At 38.3% G+C, this 23,104-nt stretch overlaps 2 protein-coding genes across 2 annotated transcripts; both read left to right on the top strand.

Moving 5' to 3' along the window:
- Positions 1-326: 326 nt before the first annotated feature.
- On the top strand, positions 327-3,458 carry LOC134676851 (uncharacterized). The gene is made up of 4 exons (XM_063535233.1): positions 327-547; positions 1,659-1,781; positions 2,868-3,086; positions 3,379-3,458. The coding sequence occupies exons 1-4, from the start codon at positions 334-336 to the stop codon at positions 3,456-3,458; spliced, it is 636 nt and encodes a 211-aa protein (XP_063391303.1). The 5' UTR covers positions 327-333.
- A 6,286-nt stretch (positions 3,459-9,744) lies between these two features.
- LOC134676852 (uncharacterized) lies at positions 9,745-22,476 on the top strand. Its single transcript, XM_063535234.1, has 9 exons — positions 9,745-9,874; positions 10,577-10,684; positions 12,783-12,922; positions 13,287-13,409; positions 14,580-14,715; positions 18,444-18,668; positions 19,359-19,481; positions 20,355-20,621; positions 22,343-22,476. The coding sequence occupies exons 1-9, from the start codon at positions 9,817-9,819 to the stop codon at positions 22,474-22,476; spliced, it is 1,314 nt and encodes a 437-aa protein (XP_063391304.1). The 5' UTR covers positions 9,745-9,816.
- The last annotated feature ends 628 nt before the right edge of the window (positions 22,477-23,104 follow it).

Raw genomic sequence — 23,104 nt, forward strand, 5'->3', positions numbered from 1 at the left:
TAAAATGCTTTAGTGCAGAAACGTATAATTTTCTGCACACCTTTTAGAACTACAATGACCCTCTTTCAGAGCATGAGAAATGAAAAAAAAATAGGTCGGCGCTCCGCCATTTGATGACCCCTGATCTACTAGGTACATTATTTCTGGGGGTAAGGACTACACCTAAACTATTGTGAATATTTATGGTATAAACTACAATAAATAAATAAATTCTCGTTCTCGAGAACATTCTCAGAAGTTACCGAGAAATTCTCATGTGGAAAGTTTCGCAACTTTGGAAAGTTCTCGTGCGTGCATTGCTAGGTACATATTTGATTTTCAGGATATTCTTGGATGGATGATGATGTATTGCTAAATATGGTTCAAAATACTGGTAAAGAACTCTTGAACCCAACGGGGTTGGTCCTGAAGAAGACCCGAAGCAGCATCGACAACCGATCAACAGTATATTGCGCCAAGCATAGGATATCTGATGATGGAAAATGGACACAGGGAGTCGAGTCCAAATTTATAAGCTTGGCTACTCAGACTGAGGATATACCGTCGGGTAAGTACTGATTTGATTTTTATGTAGAAAGAAAAGATAAATGTAGGATAAGATAAGAAAAAGATAAGATAAAGATACAAACAGCAACACTCCTAATGGGCATTTTAGATTACGGAATTTTTATACTTTTTCGACTCAGAATCACGAGCTCTTATGATCCTAATACGAGAAAAAAGTATTCCCAAAATTTCATAATTTTTTTGTCTGTTTTGTTACGGTCATAGAAGGTTGTATTGACAATCGTAACCAAACGGACCAAAAATTATGGGTACAACTTTTTGGTCAGACTCACCATATTCATGTATTTAACTTGTTGAAGTTCAAATATAAGTTAGTACGTGATGATAGTACTGAAATAAATCTGATACGGAGAATAAGCTTGCAATCTTATTTTTGATATGTATATGAAGCAGTGGTGGCCGAGTGGATATGAGAAGCAGTGGTGGCCGAGTGGATATGACGCCCGACTTTCAATCCGGAGGTCGCGGGTTCAAATCCCGGCTCGTACCAATGAGTTTTTTCGGAACTTATGTACGAAATATCATTTGATATTTACCACTAGCTTTTCGGTGAAGGAAAACATCGTGAGGAAACCTGCACACATCTGCGAAGAAATTCAAAGGTGTATGTGAAGTCCCCAATCCGCATTGGGCTAGCGTGGGGACTATAGCCCAAGCCCTCTCGCGCATGAGAGGAGGCCTGTGCTCAGCAGTGGGACGTATATAGGCTGAAATGATGAATGATATGGTGCGTCATATATATATAAAAAAAATGTATATAACCTTTTTTGTTAAGAATTTAATAGGGATAATTTATTTCATTGACACTTTTTTCCTATATTATTTATACTTTCCCCAAAACACAAAAAATCTGTCAACCGGGACATATTTATGCTAAAAGGGGGGGGGGTTGCGTCAGGGGGAGGGGGTGAGACGCTAGTGTGATTAAGCACCATACCCAAAGGTATCATACTACATTAATTGAATGCTGGCTATTAATATTTTCAAAAAACACAATTTGACCGAATCAGACGCTCGGGAGACGCTAGTGTGTGGTATAGAGAGACCCCCCACTAGCGTCTCCCCTACTTTGGACTACTTTGTAACAACAGGGGAGCTGTCCGTCAAGGTGGGGCCAGAAACTCGGATGGTATTCGATGAGAACAGCCAGCTGAAGTTCACTTGCAGCGGCAGCGCCCCTGTCGACGGCAGGATTTTGAGATGGTTCAGAAAAGGTAATCATTTCACAGATGTAGTTTTTATTCACTCGCTCCAAATTTTTTGGGTTGTCTTTAGCATGTCGCATTACAGCGTTACAGCATTAGTAAAATTCTACTTTATTCCTAGTACTTAGAGTTCATGGTCTCTAAAATAAGCAAACGACTTTTTAAATAAATAAATAAATTAATCTTAAATACTAATCCTACCGTATTTAAGGTTAATAAGGTCGTTTTTCATCGTATTTTCATGGAAACGAGCGAACGTGTCTTGCTATTTCATTCAGTCTCGGTACAAAAAGTACCGAGGTGCCGATGCCGAGGTTGACTGAAGTAGCATGACCAATACGAACGTTTCCGAGAACACGATGGCGCGTGACGCTATCGAATGAAATTTACACTAGGTGTTCTGGGTTATTCGCGGACGGTCTAGCACGCAAAATGACTAGTGTATAGTGCGTAGTTTTGTAACTGAGCCCGAGCTAATCCTATTGTCTATTATTAAGTAAAACCGCCACGTGCCACAACCACCTGCATAAAAACGTGCGTAATTCGGTTACTGAGTGCCGGCGAGTCGAACACTACAGAACCAGTCTAAAATGTGTCATCGAGATGCGTAACGAAGGCGCGTTATCGGAGAGCGCACCTACACTGGTTTTTTGAGCGTTGGACTAGCCCGCGCTCAGGTGCCAAATAGAATGAGTATGACCCTTTTTTGCAGGTAAGTAGCACGTGCGGTTTTTCTTACCAATAAACAATAGGATTAGCCGCCGGACTCTGTTACAAAACTACGCACTATAACATTTTGCCTATATCGCTCTACATCGCGAACGGTCCAGAACGCAAAATGCCTACCTCATTTTCCGTCGTTTTATCTTTAGGTCGCTCCCGCGGGGCTCCTATTCTGTACGGTTTGGCCTTCGGCCATTTGAAAATAACTAACGAACCTAACTTACCTGGTGATATAAAAACCTAGACCGTTCGCGATGTAGACTAAAAGCGATATAGACAATATATATTATACTAGCCATTTTGCATTCTAGACCGTCCGCGACTATACCGGGGTTGGATCTGTACCTACACTTTTTACAATTTTCATTCCAGACCGCAGTTACCGTGATCCTATAAGCCTTGAAAACCAAAATTACGATCCGACCACCAACACCAACGATTTAGAACTAACTCTGGACGAGTCTTACGACAAAAACCTGCTGTTCTGTGCTCAAGGGTATCAATATTCTATCCAACATAACGGTACAACGATAATTAAGAATTATGGAGATTCAGTGAGATCAGAAGACATCGTTCTTGTTATGAAGAGAGGTAGGTAATGTCAGGAGTGGGCACTCCGCGATTTCGTCGCTTTGCTACAGGTAGCTAAAAGTACATCCGTTCCACCCCAATTTTGGGGAAAGCCATAAGACGCGCGTGGCGCTGTCGCCACCTAGCGGCCATATCTGTGCTGTTCGTAACAGACGCGTTTTGTTAGAGAGTGAGTCTTCTGCACCTAGTACTGTTATTTATTCTGTGTTATTGTGGAACCTTCGTAGGTTTGCCAATAACGTAGACGTCGTGGCTTTAATCATAAGTTGATTTCTTCGAGTTATTGTTCCAGAGTGCTCGGCGGGGCAACGCGTGTCGATGTGGCCAGGGATGGCGATGGTTGCGGTGGTATCGACCTACGTGACGGCGTGATGACAAACAGTTCGCAATAGATGGCGACACTGGCAACATCTGTCTCCCAAACATAAATGTATTTCTACTCGGGCCGAGCTAAATCTGCGTGGCATTTGCAATGACAAAGTGTGGCAGTGTCAAATTTATATGACGTTTTAAATGACATTTCCCTCTATTTGTTTTATTTAAGCTGTGATTTAAGTAAATGCAATGTTAGCTTAGACCGCTTGGACGGACTTTATACGCCTCACACAAGACATGACTTTTTTTTACAAAAATTCAGCACCTATACTGAAAATTGTAATTCAAGACCAAAAAAAGTAAGACAATGTTGCCACTGCAATAATTTGTTGTAAAATAGTAGATTCCTTTTTATATATAAACACGCTAAGATAATTTATTGAATGGAAATTTTACACTTACGATTTAAAAAAGTACTTTTATTTACTTATTTTTATATAAATACAAGACGCACTAGTAAAAAGTGGCAACATTGTCTTATTTTTTTGGTCTTGAATTACGATTTTCAGTTTATATACATATTATCAATTTATCATGCCGCGATCAGAAAGGGATTAGAAATGACAGATTTCCATACACTTACGTCTAAATCAATATGGATTGACAGCTATCTCAATCCCTTTTTAATTGCGATTCAGTAATAATTTACGGAAAAATCGGCACTCGTATTAAATTAGCCGAATATCCGATTTTCCTGACAATAAATCTGGTGGACAGTCATGCGGAAGCTGATATGAGAGCTTATAATATGGCATATATTGCTGTTAGCCGTTGCTCGAAATAAAATTTAAAAAAGAATTTCTTTCCACCCTAGGGTGGGAAATGCAATTTTCCACCCGGTTATCAGCTTATGAAAGGTAAACTTTCCGAACAGGAGAGATGAAAAATTACTTTCTACCCTAGGGTGGGAAATGAAATTTTCCACCCGCCTATCAGCCTCTGAAAAGTGAACTTTCCGAACAGGAGAGATGAAAAATTTATTTCCTTTCGTTTAATTATTAAATGTTGATGTTTATATTATTCCCCCTAAATTTATTAAATATTTACTTTTATTTATTGTACAGATAAATAAAATAAAATAAAGTTGTAGAGGATGCTAGTTTGTAAAATAGTTTCTTTTTTTGCTAAGATTTATTACAAAGGTAAATAAAAAACATAAAATTGATTCGTTGTTTATTTATTGCAAAAGTCAGCACATTCGGAACACTTTGCGTTAGGGACTCTTTAAAGGCAAAGCTAATCATAAAATGACTTTTGGCGGGCTATTCCCACTAGTTACCACCAAGTTCTTCCCAGTGGTAACTAACTACTGGGAATTTTTGTCCATCTTTTACCACTGGTAACTACTGGGAAAAAAATCCTACTAGTTACCAGGGATGTTACGGAGCTCCGGTTCCGTTTCCGTTAAGGCGGAACTTCCGTTTGGTATTACACATCCGTTTCTGTTCCGGTTCCGTTATGTTTGAAACGGAAGTTATAACGGATGTCAATGCTTCGCGCGGCGGCAGCGTACATCAAAAACAAGGTTCATACCAGTCATTCGCTCATCGCCCCGCTTGCCACGTGCTACGCTAATTTGTGGTTTGTTTGTATAGGTACGTTGTTTTATTCGTGTTATAAAAATTAAAATCGTATGTGTTCTGTTGTGTACTGACTACTGAATGTGTTAGTGTGTAAAAAAACGCACAATGAAGCCGAAATCAAGTTGGATTTGGAACTATTTTGATGAAGTTAGTAGGTTATAACATCTTAGAAGGTCAAAGTTTTTTTACTGCATAATAAAGGCTGATTAATATTTGGAATGTTTGTTTTTAATAGACCTACCCTTAACATCTCGTCCACCCATCACTTAGGCTCCGATTCTGGTTCCAGTTCCGTTTTCGGTTCCGTTTCCGTTTTCGGTTCCGTTTAGGGAATGCAATCCCGCATGAGGAACTCAATCCCGGTATTCCGCGGGATTGCCATTTTAAGTCCCGCGGGATCCCGGTATTTGCGGGATCCCGCAAGTTAGTATACAATTTTACGAATTAGTACTAAATTTGAAGGTTTGTTTTCAAAGGGTAAACTAAATTTAGAAATAGTACATTTTGTATTAAAAGAATACGGTATAATGACAGTAATCAAGAATTTAAGAACGTGTGTAAAGGCTTAATTAACGCGATTTCGTAAGTCCTGTACCACTCGTGGCATACACAATGTTTTTCATCACACCTGTGAGGAAAAAAGAGGGAAAACAATAAAAAATCTGCCTAATTTCGGACGTACCTACATAACAAAATTCCCTGGGTACAAATTAAAGATTTACGGACCGCGTCGTCTACGTAAAATAACACCTTTTACGAGAAAGTGTGATGAAATAAATAGACAAATACGGGCAAAATGCTCTTCCGTGTCATTACCCCTTTCCTCCATAGATGCATTTAGGCTTCGTGAAGAATTTTCGCCAGTAGGCACGTGCCCGAGCCTGTGTTCCTTGTAGTAACACGTAAGAACCACGTCGCTCTTCGATCCCGCAAATCCCGCGGGATCCCGCTTAATTTACGAGCGGGATTAATCCCGCAAATTGCATGCGGGATCCCGGTATTTCGGGATCCTGGTATCCCGGTATTGCATTCCCTAGTTCCGTTAAACTAAATTGAAAACATCTGTTTCCGTTTTCGGTTCCGATAAAACCACATCCGTTACATCCCTGCTAGTTACCACCAACTCGGCTTGGTGGTGGTGGTGATTCAGTAAACTGCTTTAAAAATGATCAAAAATATTAAAACACTTTTACCGGTATAAGTGTAAAAACTACTTAAAATAGAAGAGTCTCATTCTAGTTAAATCGAAATTAACTTATTATCCGGATTAAATTTATCTTATTAATATATAAATTTATTAAATATTTTCTTATTAAATATAAATTGAGTTACATATTTATACAAACAAATCAGTCAAAAACTGACAGAACTGATTTCGTTTTATTATTTACAGCTACTTCATTTCGCTCTATTCTATTATAACACTAGGCAAAGCTGGAATATGTAGGTATCCATAATATAGTCAGTCTGCAGTGATTTTGATAGCCCACGCAGTGCAAGTGTCATTTTAAACGTCAAACTTGTATGAAATGATGACGTATAGATAACACTGCGTGGGCTATCAAATCTGCTGCAGACTTTTATTGGTGCGACATAGCGGGTTTGTTAGTGCACACCGTTGTATGGGGAACTTGCACTTTGTGACTATGCGCTGAAACTTGGCACAGTTGATTCTTAGCTGGTCTTCAGCAGATACAGACCGGGAGCCGTCGAGAGCCACCTCTCATTTAGTGGGGAGGGGGGAAGTTCGACGCTGCGGCGCTTCACTTGGAGCAACATTTCTCTAAAACTATAACGATTAGGGCATGTAATATATCATTTTCGGATAAATTGAGGATGAGGAATCTATTTTTAGAACAAACATAATGAACTTTCTAACAAAAAAAAGAATAAAATAGAAAAGAATAAAATAAAAACGTATTTTTGTTTTTTTTATAATCACCAATTTTTTTTAAAGTGTAGCAGGAATCTGAAATCAAGAAATATAGTCGTAAAGCTACACTTATTACGTTAAAAAAATATAGTTTGTTATACAAATCTGTTGATAAATGGGAGATAAAAAATAATATTAAGCGTGGGTCAGAGTGATCTCATCATATTAAGGTGGGAAAGTTACTTATAATTTGTTCTACAACAGTTTTTTTTTAGTTTTTAGTAAATAACTCGTAAACGGTAGCCCACAGCAAAGAATATATTTTACTTAAATAATCTGTTTCAGATTTCTTATAAAATAAGTGCTACTTTTTTTTTCGCTAGGATCAATATTAAAAAAAATATTGAAGGGAGAAAATAAATTCTAATGTCTCCTTTTTTAGTCAATCGTAAATAACTCGTAAACGATGGCCAATAGCAACAAATGTTTTATTACATGAATAATTTACATAACATTTCCTACAAAAAAGGTTATTCAAACTTTTTCGCTAGGATCAATATTTAAAAAGGGGACCTTAGAATTTTTTCTCTCTCTTTAATATCGTTTTTAGGGTTCCGTAGCCAAATGGAAAAAACGTAACCCTTATGGATTCGTCATGTCATATCTGTCTGTCCGTCCGTATGTCACAGCCACTTTTTTCCGAAACTATAAGAACATTAAGAACTATACTGTTGAAACTTAGTAAGTAGATGTATTATGTGAACCGCATTAAGATTTTCACACAAAAATAGAAAAAAAAACAATAAATTTTGGGGGTTCCCCATAATTAAAACAGAAACTCAATTTTTTTTTTCATCAAACCGATACGTGTGGGTATCTATTGGATAGGTCTTCAAAAATGATATTGAGGTTTCTAAAATTTTTTTTTTTATAAACTGAGAGACACTTCCAAAGTGGTAAAATGTGTCCCCCCCCCCCCCCGTAACTTCTAAAATAAGAGAATGATAAAACTAAAAACAATATATGATGTACATTACCATGCAAACTTCCACCGAAAATTGGTTTGAACGAGATCGAGTATGTCGATTGTAGTAGTTTGGTAGTTTTTTTTCATAATCATCATCATCATTTCAGCCTATATACGTCCCACTGCTGAGCACAGGCCTCCTCTCCGCCTAGAGATGCGTGAGTTTTTTTTTAATACGTCACAAATCGTAAACCGCAATTTTATTATGTACTTGCTGCTACGGAACCCTTCATGGGCGAGTCCGACTCCGGCCGCTTTTTTTTTTTCGTATTCGGGGGATTGTTAATTGTTAGGTATATTGTACAGTCAAATGTACTCATTGTATAGCATCAATATACTCTATGTTAATCGGTAATCAAATCGGTTTCCAATCTGTGAAGTAGGTACGCCAATTACTTTTTTGATTGAACCACATAAGTTTTTGTACGCTAATTTGGTTCAAAATAGTTCATTTACTGCAAATTTGATTATCGTAGTGCATCTCTCATTGAACTGTAATGGAATATGTAGGTACCTACTTAAAGTTAGGATGTATTCATTACACAGTGCATAATTGTTTTCCATCGTATTTTCACGGAAACGCACGAACGTGTCTTCTATTTCAGTCAGTCTCGGTACAAAAAGTACTGAGGTTGACTGAAGTAGCATAACAAATACGAACGTTTCCGAGAAAATACGATGGAAAACAATTACAGTCGACTCTCGTTAATTCGAAACTCAAGGGACTTTTAAAATATTACGAATTATCGAGAGTTTGAAATATCAAATGGTTCGAAATTTTTGAGAGAAAAATTATGAAAGTTCGAATTACTGAGTAATAATCAATTATGATTTATTAATTGCTAATTTTTTAACTATGTATATCAAAAGTTTAGAGATACCTACATATTTACATGCACATACAGAATGTGAATTAATTATTAGTCTTTCAGAAGAAGTGTCTGGAAGTGTGTGTTTTATTTTAAAGCACATTGCTGAGACTGATCAATAACTTTTTTTAAATCAGAAATAAGTACCTAGTGCCTGAAATACTTTTACAATAACAAAAACTCGTGCAAAGATGCACTTGAACTTGTCTCAGAATTTTGGGCAAGTACGTACCTCTGCAATCTGATAACTTCGAATTGTCGAGTGTTTGACGCCTATGGGTTCGAATTAACGCGTCGTTTTGTTACTTGGCGTTGATTTTTTGTTCGAATTACCAAGTGCTCAATAATGTATGGATTTTTTTCGAAATATAAAGAGATTTTCTAGGGAACTCGTGATAACTTCGAATTATAGAGGTTCGAATTATCGCGGGTTTGAATTAACGAGAGCCGACTGTATGCACTATATCTGTAACATCTGTAACTACCTATGTACCAACTTGAAGCAACCTAGAGTTAGACCAAGCTAAGTTGGCAGCGATTTTGATAGCCCAGACTGCAAGTGTTATTTTAAACGTCAAACTTCTATGAAATTACGAAGATTAAATAACACTTGCACAGTCTACCAATTCAGCTTGGTCTAACTCTAAATATTTCGTGCCTTATCTTAATTTAATTGGTGTAATATATTATTTTGTTGTGCGTGTTTGTATGATCCCAGCCCTGCTAGCATGGGTTGCGTTCTCGCGCGCGACTTCATACATCTAGCGCGACTTCAAGTACCCATGGACTCGGGCGAGAGCGCATTTTATGTATTAGACCGCCAGATGGTCGAAAAAATTGATAATTTATTTATTTATCCGCAAGTGTGAAGGAGCCTTATAAAACCCGTATTTATAAGCACTGTCGAGGCGGTTAGGTGCCATTTTTACACTTACAAACGTGCCGAGCCAAACTAATGGCCATTTTCAACTAACAAACACATTCAAACAACATTTGGAACATCATGATTAAGATTACTTTCAACATTTTAACTCTACTTTTATACTCCACTGAGGTTTACTGTAAGTATCATTTCTAATTTAAAATAGAATTTATTTTAGTTAATAAAGAAAGAAACCGGACAAGTGCGAGTCCGACTCGCCCACCGAGGGTTCCGTACATAAAATGCAACTTTGCTATGACTTTTTGAAGGGCAAAGTAAGCCTTTCCGAGCTGGTGTGGTGAAAAAATATTTTCAATAATTTCATTACCCAGAGAGGAAAATTGGAACTACGATTGGATGGTCACTTTTCTCATAGACTTTGAGTGCACGTCAACGCATATTTAACTTATATCCTTAGGTACAGTCAGCAGCAAAAGTTGCTAAGCGGGCCAGTGGCCTATTTTATAAAGCTACAAGTTACAATTTACAAGCGGAAGTCTCTTTCTAACCCTATGTGTTAGAATGAGACTTCCGCTTGTAAATTGTAACTTGTATCTTTATAAAATAAGCCACAGGTGTACAAAATGATCTTGACGCGACTTTATTGTTAAGAGAATAAGAGCGTGTCAAGGTAATTTTGAACACCTCGCCCGCTTAGCAACTTCTGCTGCTGACTGTACCTTGCGTGTGCATAGAAAATCAAAAATATTTTCTAGTATCAAAACTATAATTCCTACTACACAAACACAAAGTGTGACCAGCCCAAGATATTTTTAATTTCCCGCCAAGCATTTAAGTAAAATTTCAGTAGCCAGACTATTAATTACTGGTGACATTCCAGCCACTCCACAAGTGGTGCCAGCGACTGATAGCGGAGGCCCGACCATTAAATTTACTTGTACCGAGGATTTGGCGCCGGGAGAGATACTGGCTTGGTGGCAAACGAAAGGTATATGTATAAAACAATACAGTCATATATGGGTTATATTTTATGTCCCATACACTTTTTTTCAAAATTGGGATTTTTTATATTATTTCTACTCAGAATCACGAGCTCTTTCTATCCTAATGGGAGAAAAAACCGGGCAAGTGCGAGTCGGACTCGCGCACGAAGGGTTCCGTACCATAATGCAAAAAAAAAACAAAAAAAAGCAAAAAAAAAAACGGTCACCCATCCAAGTACTGACCACTCCCGACGTTGCTTAACTTTGGTTAAAAATCACGTTTGTTGTATGGGAGCCCCATTTAAATCTTTATTTTATTCTGTTTTTAGTATTTGTTGTTATAGCGGCAACAGAAATACATCATCTGTGAAAATTTCAACTGTCTAGCTATCACGGTTCGTGAGATACAGCCTGGTGACAGACGGACGGACGGACAGCGAAGTCTTAGTAATAGGGTCCCGTTTTACCCTTTGGGTACGGAACCCTAAAAAGTCATTCTCGAATAGATGGCGCACACACCTTTGGCGTATTCTCGGCTAGATGGCGTTGACACCGTTTGATATTTAACAACTTTAACACATATCAGTGAAAGAACATGGGTCAGTATGGAACAATAAAAATTAAAAATCATTTATCCGTAAACATATTTTGATTAATTTATACATTTTCAATTCTGTCTGTCACCAGGCTGTATCTCACGAACCGTGATAGCTAGACAGTTGAAATTTTCACAGATGATGTATTTCTGTTGCCGCTATAACAACAAATACTAAAAACAGAATAAAATAAAGATTTAAATGGGGCTCCCATACAACAAACGTGATTTTTGACCAAAGTTAAGCAACGTCGGGAGGGGTCAGTACTTGGATGGGTGACCGTTTTCTTATTGCTTTTTTTTTGTTTTTTTTTTTTGCATTATGGTACGGAACCCTTCGTGCGCGAGTCCGACTCGCACTTGCCCGGTTTTTCTTGATTTCCGAGGCACGTTTTTTTCTTAGACTTTATTTATCTTATACGGAGTTATATATGGTATTAATAAATAAAAAAATAATAAAAAAGGTTTATTCCTTCCACACATACTTCAAACAAAATAAATATATAACATTAAAGTAAAAGATAGCTTAAAAATTAACCTAAAAATATGTGGGCCCCTTTCGGGTAAAAGCCTCCCCAAGGAATTCCACTCCTTTCTATTTTGGGCTGTCTCTAGCCAGTTTGGACCCGCCGTTTCTACTAGCTCGTCTGACCATCTGCCACGTGGTCGGCCTTTGTCATTATGTCTCTATATGTCTCTGGTATTAGCAGTGGCGGATTTGCAGTCTTTGCCGCCCTAGGCCCCAGGTCCTGTAGCCGCCCCTTTCAAGGCACCCATAATATTGATTACCTTTTGAGTTATTGTTATTTCCTGTTACCATCAGCGAATTTTTTGTCACAATTTGCCGCCCCTAAATATCTTGCCACCCTAGGCCCGGGCCTACTGTGTCTTAGGGCAAATCCGCCACTGGGTATTAGCCGTATAACGCTACGTCTTACGTAGGCGAACAACGCGCGAACGCGGCGCGGCGCGGCGCGGCGAAAGCGGCCGCCGCCGCGCCACGCCGCGCCGCACCGCCTGACATTCGCGTGCAAATCGCGCCGCACCGCGTTCGCAACAAGATCGCTTACGTAGGACACTTCTATGGGCATCAAAGGATTGATTTCGCCGCGCCGCGCCGCGCCGCGTTCGCGCGTTGTTCGCCTACGTAAGACGTAGCGTTAGGTATGTCATAATAAACTTAGGGCGTTCGCTAGCTGGCGCAGTTGCACGGAGCGCTTAAATGAATCCTCGCCGGTCGGTCTATATAGTTCGTTTTTTTAGCATTAGGAAAAACTTGCAAGAAGGTAAGCGATCTTGACAGGTCTTTTAATTGAAAAACGCTTTTTAAAAATCAAAAACTATTACGTATGAAAGCAGAAGAATATAAATGATCGTATTAGATTCATAACTGTTACATATTTGCCGTAACTTATTTTTAAAATGTGTTTTTCAATTAAAAGACACATCAAGATTGTTTACCTTATTTCTAATGCTAAAAAAAACGAACTATAGATGCCTGTTTTCAGATTTTTGGACGGACAGCACCCTTGTATACAAGGAATTTTTCCCGCTAGAGAAAGACACGGTGCACTTCAAAGTACGCGCGACTAACGACGCTTACTTCGGGTTCTTGTCTCAACCGAAAAACGTGCCACCATGGATAGATGTACGTAGAAATTTGCAGATTGTGTCACAAGGGAGCAATATTACATATTTACGGCGAGGCCGTACATTGAATCCGTAAGGCAAGAGTATCGTGAGCTATGGAATGGGGAGTCAAATATCAAAATGGAAATTGTATAACAAATCCATTTATACCCAAATTTCAATTGATTATCTTAAAAAAATATCGTACTTGGAACCAAAAATGCTCTAGTGAAGAAACGTATCATCTTCTGCACACCTTATAGAACAACAATAACCCTCTTTCAGAGCATGAGAAATGAAAATTAATAGACGTTTTTGTGACTGCTACAAATAATTAAAGGCATAAAATACGAGTGTGGGTTTGACTTGATTTAAATTTTCAGATAGTTTTGGGAGGATGGGACAAAACAAGGAATTCCATAACGTTGAACAGAGTTCACAAAGTTTTCGCTAATATCGACTATATGGTCAACAATTGGGAATTTCGCGGGTTCTGGGCACGCAAGGTAAACTACAAATAAGTTTTTGGGAAAAATTCCATTTTTGGTACCTACCAAGTAGTTATCTTATCTGTGGTCGTGCACGCAAAGGGACGTCAAATTGTGCCAACCCTAATAATTGCTCGGAGTCGGGGCAATCCACATTTGACGTGTTATCTCTCTATCGCCCTTGTAAATTCGTACGTAAGTGACAGGGAGGCAACATGTTGAACGCGGTTCGCGATAGGCCCTCGGCTTCGGATTCCTATTAAAGAGCATTGACATAGATATATTTCCCCAGGTGTCACCTATTTAGGGGTGACACCCGACCGTGAACACCAGTAGTGCCACCTATAAAAATTCGTAATATGAAAGCGATGGAGTAAATTCCTGAGCTATTTAACATAAATTACAACTACTCTTTTTAAATATATTTTACAATTTTGATTGAATTTTGGGGTGACACCCACAATTTCCGCACCGGGTGCCACCCATGCTAGCTACGCCACTGCGCCGTAATATAATATAAGGCCAGTCCTTAGATATACCTGACGACCGTCCTGGCCTAGTGGGTAGTGACCCTGCCTGTGAAGCCGATGGTCCTGGGTTCGAATCCCAGTAAGGGCATTTATTTGTGTGATGACACAGATATTTGTTCCTGAGTAGTGGTTTTTTTCTATGTATTTAAGTTTTTATATATTATATATATCGTTGTCTGAGTACCCACAACACAAGCCTTCTTGAGCTTACTGTGGGACTTAGTCAATCTGTGTAAGAATGTCCTATAATATCTTTTTAGGGTTCCGTACCCAAAAGGTAAAACGGGACCCTATTACTAAGACTTCGCTGTCCGTCCGTCCGTCCGTCTGTCTGTCACCAGGCTGTATCTCACGAACCGTGATAGCTAGACAGTTGAAATTTTCACAGATGATGTATTTCTGTTGCCGCTATAACAACAAATACTAAAAACAGAATAAAATAAAGATTTAAGTGGGGCTCCCATACAGCAAACGTGATTTTTGACCAAAGTTAAGCAACGTCGGGCGTGGTCAGTACTTGGATGGGTGACCGTTTTCTTTTTGCATTTTTTTGCTTTATGTTACGGAACCCTTCGTGCGCGAGTCCGACTCGCACTTGCCCGGTTTATTTTTTTTAATCTACATATATGTCAATGTTAAAGAGCCTTTCTAATAATAGGACGGCGATTGTGTGTCCGCGGGGTTTGAGGGTCAGACCAGCCCCTTCATAACGTGGAACAGCACCACAGAGTTTAACGCGACCCACTTCAGCATCGCCACTGGATGGGGGTCGACTGGCAACTGGAAAGTAGAAGGTATGAAGCGCCTATTACATACTCGTATATCCCTCCTCCTCCTGGGGAGATCCTGAAGAAAGGCCAGGTCAAGAGCACCCTAAACCGAGCGTGTACATGAGGAATGTTACGAAAGTGAAAAGCGTAAGAGGTATGTCAGGGTCGTAGCAAGTGGAAATCCGTTACCCCTCCGGGAAATAGGCGTGATTATATGTAGGTATTACTTTTATTATGGCACCAACCCCGAAATCCCGAAAAATATTTTTTACGTTTTCATACATTTTGTCTGATCAGATGTCGACGTTTTCTATGGAAAAGCCAAAAAAAATTCCCCGATTTTTAGGGTTGGTCCCATAGAAAAAGTAGCTCAGTTTAACGAGTAAAATCAAGCCCTGGAAGTAAAGCCCCAGGCTCAGACACATAATACTGTATAAGTACGGTTATTATAGGGCCCCCCCACATCTGGCGTCTTTCGAGCGTCGGCGTCTACAATTCTATGGCCGACGTCGACGCAACGTCGACGCGGCGTCGACGCATCTGCGCAGCGCGACGTCATTTTCCTTAGCGCTGGACCGACGCCGACAGACGCCGACGCTCGAAAGACGCCAGATGTGGGGGGGCCCTTAGATGGCAGGAATTTTTGCCGATCTCAGAAATGCGGCCGGAATACAAAAATGTCAGTAATTTTAGTGAATTAACTTTTTTATTATGTTACCTATTGGTACATTATTCAAATTTACTTACATACGAGGGGTGATTGGAAAGTTCACGGCCTAAGTATGAAATCAAATCCAAAGATTTTATTTAATATTTTTATTTCTCTACGTAGTCCCCGTCGAGCTCTTTGCACTTGTTCTATCTGGATTCCAAAGCCATTATACCACTTTTGAAGAAACTTTCCTCCAGGCCTTCAAAATAGGTGTCCACTTCTACTTGGACCTCGTCGTTGGTAAAAAATTTCTTACCGACCATGTGTTTTTTTAAATTTGGAAATAGATGGAAGTCCGATGGTGCCAAATCAGGCGAATAGGGCGGGTGGGGCAATAATTTAAACCCACAGTTGTGAATTTCTGCTATCGATTTTATTGACGTGTGCACACGTGCATTGTCCTGGTGAAAGAGAACTTTTTTTGTCAACAATCCAGGTCTTTTTACTTTTAGATCTTCTCGTAATCGGCGTAAAAGGTCGCAATAGTAGTTCGAGTTTATAGTGGTACCTTTCTGGAGATAGTCAACCATTATTACTCCCTTTGAGTCCCAGAAGACTGATGCCATGACTTTATTCGCCGACAAAATGGCCTTTGCCTTTTTGGATGGCGGAGATCCAGCACGAACCCACTGCTTTGATTGCTGTTTAGTCTCGGGCGTGTAGTGATGGACCCATGTCTCATCCATAGTAGGTAACATATCTGTCCAAAAAGTCTTGAGGGTCAGCTTCGAACAAGTCGAGACAGTCGCGTGAAATTGTTAGACGAGTGATTTTTTATTCCACTGAAAGGAGCTTCGGAACCCATCTCGCCGACACCTTTGAAAAACCTAATTCGTTGACTATAATGTTTTGGGTTCTTTCATAGGAGATGCCTACGATGTCAGCTATTTCCCTTACTTTTAATCGTCGGTCTTGCATTATCATCTCGCATATAATTGCCACATTATGTGGATTGGTCGCAGTGGTTGGTCTCCCGGGGCGAGGGTCATCTGCGATATTGACTCGTCCCCGCTTGAATTCACCTGCCCACTTTTTTACTGTCGTATATGATGGACAGGATTGCCCCAATGTACACTGCATATCTTCAAAAATTTGTTTTGGAGTCAATCCTTTTTTATGAAGATATTTAATTACAGCACGTTGCTCCAAATTGTCCATTATGAAAAATCTGTTGACTCTTATTTTTAAATCAGACGTATAATTTATTTTTACAATGTCTTACAATTGAAATTTCGCGGGATGACAACTGAATAATGACAGTTCAAAATGGCGGCAGAAAAAAATTAAAACGTTTTTTTTTAATGGTCAGGCCGCGAACTTTTCAATCAGCCCTCGTAAATCTTCATTTTCATAAAAAAATAACATTTTCATTTCATAAATCTAAAACAAATCAAGTTTTAAACAATGTATCAAGCATACAAGATATCGCTTACGGTTAGAACCATTTCATCCCTTGGTTAACAATCTAGGCACTACAGGGGTCACCAATTCGTTTCCTCAGGGGTCCGGTTCTTAAAATAAAATGACCATAGCGGTCCGTTTCTCATTGGTTTATTAAATAAGCAAAGAAATAAAATAGATCGGCGGTCCGGATGCGGACCGCGGTCCGCCATTTTGGTGATCCTGGGGCAAAGAATATAATACTCACTAGGAGAAGAACGGTAACTCCATACAAAAAAATGTCCCCAACCGTTTATACGTTTATACTACTGACGCCCTCGATGTGTACCAATGGAACTAAAGTTGACAACCGGTTTAGCCTGGCGGGTATTGGTATTATAGGGATATAGTAATTATGTTGATAAACATATTTGTTATCTTCATATCACGAAATATATGAAAGATGCAAATATTACCCCTTGTTTGTGGTATGGTATTATCTATTGATTTAAATAAAAGGCATATTTATGTTTATAACATTGTATTATGTTTTACATATAGAAATATACACTGAAAATTAAACCCTTACAACTTAATAAAAATAGACATTAATAAAGCGCATTCACAAAGTTTTCAGTATTACACAAATAACATTAGGCATGCCTACCTATTACACTTTACACACAGATACACTACACTTTACACACGGCATTTTACACAGATTTCTAACTTGTATTCATTCATACATTTCTTCACGGTTAATTAATACGCTTTCCAGATGCGTTATGACTCGGTTCCTTCTGAACCCACTAAAGCTGTATAAATTTCACTCTGGCTGCTTCAACAGCCGTTGCTCCGCATTTAGCACATTTTCTATGTGCATTGCTGTAATCTATGTAGGTACAGACTTACAGTCCCAAGTGGTTGTACCGCTACGTTGTATTTATTATTTAAAGATTTAATAAATAAAATTTTCGTTATGAACTTTAACCACAGCAGTTGGACAGAGTCATTGACAAATATATTTTTTTATTATGGTGGGTAGACGTATCTACCCTCCATATATTTTATGAATATTGATAAAGACAGTTGGAAGCAAATATTCATTATAAAACTTAATCGCGTGTAATTAAGTTTTAAGCGTTTTAAGTCCCGTTTTATGATTAATTATGTATAAAATTCGTGATAATTTAAATCAGAGTTGGGAGCAATGTTGCTGTAGAAAAATGTTTTTATTTTTATTACTCGCAACTTTTTCTCGGAGGCCAACGCACACATAGAATCTTCAGGCGCACACATGCGCAATTATTTGGGGACATAACTTTCTTAGGAAGTGAACAGGCCTTGTCCTGGGGCCAAATTCGACATGTACAACTGTCAGATTTCGCATCCACGTCAAATCAACAGTTGATTTTATTGCATACTGAGTGTTGATTCCATCAACAGTGGATAATATCATTTGGTACAACCAAAACTTAACTCTAAACTAAGGGTGGTTCGGTTTGGTTTGCTTGTCACCTTAACTGTGGATTGTTAATGAAAATTTTGACATTGTACGTATTCGAGAACTTGTGATTTTTCCCACATCAACGGGAGATCAACACGATACGTCAAACGTCGTTTGTCGAATAGGGGTCCTGATCTACTATTTGATTTTCAGGACATTCTTGGATGGATCATGATGAATTGCTAAATATGGTTCAACATACCGGTGAAGAACTCTTGAAATCAACGGAGTTGGTCCTGAACAAGACCCGAAGTAACATCGACAGCCGATCAAAAGTATTCTGCGCCAGGCATAGGTTATTTGGTGATGGAACATGGACTGGCGGAGTGGAGTCCAGATATACAATTTTGGCAACTCAGACTGAGGATATACCGTCGGGTCAGTACTGATGTGATATAAGATAAATATAGGATAAGATAATTTAGAGATAAGATAAGGATACAAACAGCAACACTCCTAAATGGGCATTTCTATTTAAAAGTGTATTTTAGATTTTTGATACTTTTTCCACTCAGAATCACGAACTCTTTCGATCCTAATACGAGAAAAAAAGTGTCCCCAAAATTTCATAAAATCTCGTTTGTCCGTTTTGTCACGGTCATAGAAGGTTGTATTGAAAATCGTAACCAAACGGACCAAAAATTGTGGGGACACTTTTTCAGAGGCGTTGGTCCGGTGTTCGGTCCAAGATATACCACAAGAGAGATAGAGCTGACTAGACGCCTTGAATCTATAGGTATGTAGTATATAACTGGATTAGGCATGAGGGGTGGGGGAAATTACCGAAGGGGATAAATCTTATGTATGCATCTTTCAGTAGGACGAGTAGCAGCGAAAGCGCTATAATTGTTTTTTCTTGTCAGTCTCACTTTTTTTTTATTCCCCACCGTAAATTCACTATGTATTATGCAACAAATAAATTCGACCAATCATAGCGTCGCATTGCGTATGTTTTGTCCTTCACGCAGGCACGCGTATACCACTTCTATAGGATGCTACCTTCTATGCTAAACGCCGACGCTTGGGAGAGGCAAGTGTGGGCCTCTATACCCTACTTTGGTGTTACAGGAGAGCTGTCCGTCAAGGTGGGGCCGGAGACTCGGATAGAATTCGATGAGAACAGCCAGGTGAAGTTCACCTGCAGCGGCAGCGTCCCAGTCGACGGCAGGATTCTAACATGGTTCAGAAAAGGTATGAATTTTACAGATGTAGTGCATAATAGGGTATTTTAATTACCAAAACGTCCCTCTTGGCACGCTATTCAAAATCCCATAAAAACTAAAAATAGACTAGAAATAAACTAGAAATAGATAATTGCTCATTTATTTTTCGGGCCTTTCGACTATGGAACTCCCTCCCTGTTGAGTTAAGACGCTCTCAATCTATTACCTCCTTCAAATCAAACCTTAAGGAATACTATCTCTCCCTAGCCCTACCTTAGTTTTTATTTTTATAATATTGACACTGTTGTTTCTTTATTTAAGAATAAGAATAAGAATGGTTTATTGCCACATACATGAAAATAACATAGAGTTAGAATTACTTACATAATAAAATACAACCGTTAAATTATCAAATTATACAGAGCAAAAGGTGAGAAGATTTTTGTATTAGGCAAAGGGTTCCAGTCTCAGCGTGTGCCAGGCCTAGATGCCCGGCGCTGGTTTTAATATATACTTTTTATGTATGTCTATGTATGTTTATGGTTATAAGTATTTAAGTATGTTTATCAATTAATGTTTTGTGTTGTTCAGTGTTATTCAATTCGATTCTTCATATTTATTCTTTGCGCCACCTACCGTATATTCTAATACTTATGTCTCCGATACCCAAAGGTTGTCTGGAAGAGATCGCTCTTAAGCGATAAGACCGCCTGTTGTTACCTCTATTGTCTTTGTTTATGTTATTGTCCATTTACTGTAAACTACGTGTATGTGAGGTGTGCTATAAAGAGTATTGTATTGTATTGTATTGTAGACATAACGCAAATGCGAACGGCCGTCACGCTATCGAATGAAATTTACACTTGGGGTTCTGTTACACTTTTTAAACTTTTCATTCCAGACCGCAGTTACCGTGATCCAATAAGCCTTGAAAACCAAAATTACGACCCGACCGCCAACACCAACGATTTAGAACTAACCCTAGACGAGTCTTACGACCAAAACCAGCTGTTCTGTGCTCAAGGGTACCAATATTCTATGCAACTTAACGGTACTAAGATAATTAAGAATTATGGAGAGCTAGTGAGATCAGAAGACATCACTCTTGTTATGAAGAGGGGAAATGTTACGATACCGATACCTCCGAGTACGAGTAAACCCCAAAACGGTAAGTTTTTCTTCTAGTCTTTTTTATATTTTTAGCTATTAATATCTTTGACAGTGAACTTTTATTTACAATAGGAGACCGAGCTTTGCTCGGAAAATAAATATGTGTGTGGGCATTTTCACTTAACTGTGCACCTTTAACGGCCGGTTAGCAATCGTTACAAAACTGACGGTCAATGTGAAATCCTATATATTTTGTCAGGAATGTAACAGTTACACGTTACTGAAACACGACTTAAGTCGCGTAAGTAGGTACAAGTTAAATGAAAATGCCCGTGATTATGTGTGTGTGTAAATAATATGTAATAAATAAATATTATAGGGACAGTCTTACATAAATTTGACTAAGTCCCACGGTAAGCTCAAGAAAGTTTGTGTTCTGGGTACTCAGACAACGATATATACAAATACAAAATTCTTTATTTCATTAAAAATCATTACATATTTTTACCAATGGCTGGTGTCTCCCTGCAAGTTATTTACAAAATAACCTGTGCTGGGAGGCACCGCTCTTCCATATCTAATTTATAATGTATTTAGTATTATACTACTATTATATACTTAATTATTATGTGTGTGTGTGTGTGTGTGTACTTGTGTGGCTTGGCTAGGCTACATATCCTAGCAAGTCTTCCACCTGATCGTAATTTTTATCTTCTAACCAATTTATTACCTTATTTTTTACATCGTATTGTAGCTTTGGGTATATACAAATACTTAAATACATAGAAAACATCCATGACTCAGGAACAAATATCTGTGAATGTGAGTTAACATATAAAAACTTGAAAATGTGCGTTTTCCCAGAGATAAGGCCTAGCTAGATCGATTTATCGCCCCCGTAAACCCCCATATGCCAAATTCCTCAAAATCGTTAGAGCCATTTCCGAGATCCCCGAAACAGACCAAAGGAAATAAACAAGAATTGCTCGTATAAAGGTTTTAGTTTATTCATAACTTATCGTTAGTTTTTTCAAATAAAAATATCAAATTAAGAGCTGGTGTGGTGAAAAATAAAAAAAAGATAATAAATGATTTCGTTACTGTGAAACCTTCGTAGATTTAACAATAACGAAGGCCTCGTGGCTTTAATCATAAATGATTTCATATTTAATTACACAAACGAATCTAACGCGATATAATTTCATTGTTTTTACCTTAATTTCTGACGTTTCAGGGCATTTCTATTTAAAGCTGTACTTACAAAAATCACGAGCTTTTTCCATTTTTACTGAGAAAAAAAGTGTCCCAAAATTTTTGATCCGTTTGGTTACGGTTTTCAATACAAACTCTATGACCGTGACCGTGACAAAACGGACAACAAAAAATTTGTATGAAATTTTGGGGACATTTTTTTTCTCGTATTAGGATCGAAAGAGTAATTCTGAGTGGAAATTAATATAAAAATTCCAAAATCTAAAATGCAAGTTGAGGGTACAACTTTAAATAGAAATGGCCTTCAGCTGTGTTGCACCAAGTAAAAAAATGAAATTATATCGCGGTAGACCCGTTTGAGTAATTGTGACGTTCCACGGCAAAAGGTACCTTATGGCGGCTGGCGGTTACGACGCATAGCGCCGCAATAAGATTGGAGCGGCGTTAATAATAGCGTAAGCGCCAACCGCCATAAGGTACCCTTTACCCGTGGGACAACACAATTAAATATGTGTACAAAACGCGAGTTTAAAGTGTTACATTGATTTCTTAAATATACAGTTCCAGAGTGCTCGGCGGGGCAACGCGTGTCGATGTGGCCAGAGATGGTGATGGTTGCGGTGATATCGACTTTCGTGACGGCGTCTGTCATTTGTCTCTCAAACATAAAATGTTTTTCTACTAGAGTCGGTTCAAGCTAACTCTGCGTGGCACGTTTTTAATGCCACTCCCTCGTTGTTCTATTATTTAACCCTTCTTTGCATGAATTTTTATTTTTGCCCGTAATTAATATATGTGTCACGTAATTGTTTACTGATTATGGGAAAAATAGTAAAAAAAATTACATCATCGATTTTCACTGCGAAATCAGTGTCAAAAGTTGCATAGGCTAAATCATATTTTTGTAAATATATAACTATTAGTACCTAAGGGTTATCAGAAAAAAATTACTGCCATCAGAAAGGTAAGTTATTTGTGATATTCCTATGATATAGTTTGTAAATATAAAATAATTACAAACCCTGAAAAATCTGCCCAAAATCACATACTAAAAATCATCGACATCCAGATTTTTCCAAGTTTTCCGAAATTTCGTCTTTAAACAAATGTATTTTTTATAAATTAAAATACTGCGTAAATTTATGTCAAAAATCAGAATATGGATTAGTGTTGAAAGTTGACAGTGTTTAAAATACATATCAATAACCTCAGAATGCACCTTTATTTCATAGGACAATGTTATGATGGAAATTTCCATCACCATGCAAAGAAGGGTTAAGCCGATACAACACTTAAAACTTCTAACCTATTTATTTTAAAATGATTAAA

This window comes from Cydia fagiglandana, chromosome 25, assembly GCF_963556715.1.
Source record: "Cydia fagiglandana chromosome 25, ilCydFagi1.1, whole genome shotgun sequence".
Taxonomy (NCBI): Eukaryota; Metazoa; Arthropoda; class Insecta; order Lepidoptera; family Tortricidae; genus Cydia; species Cydia fagiglandana.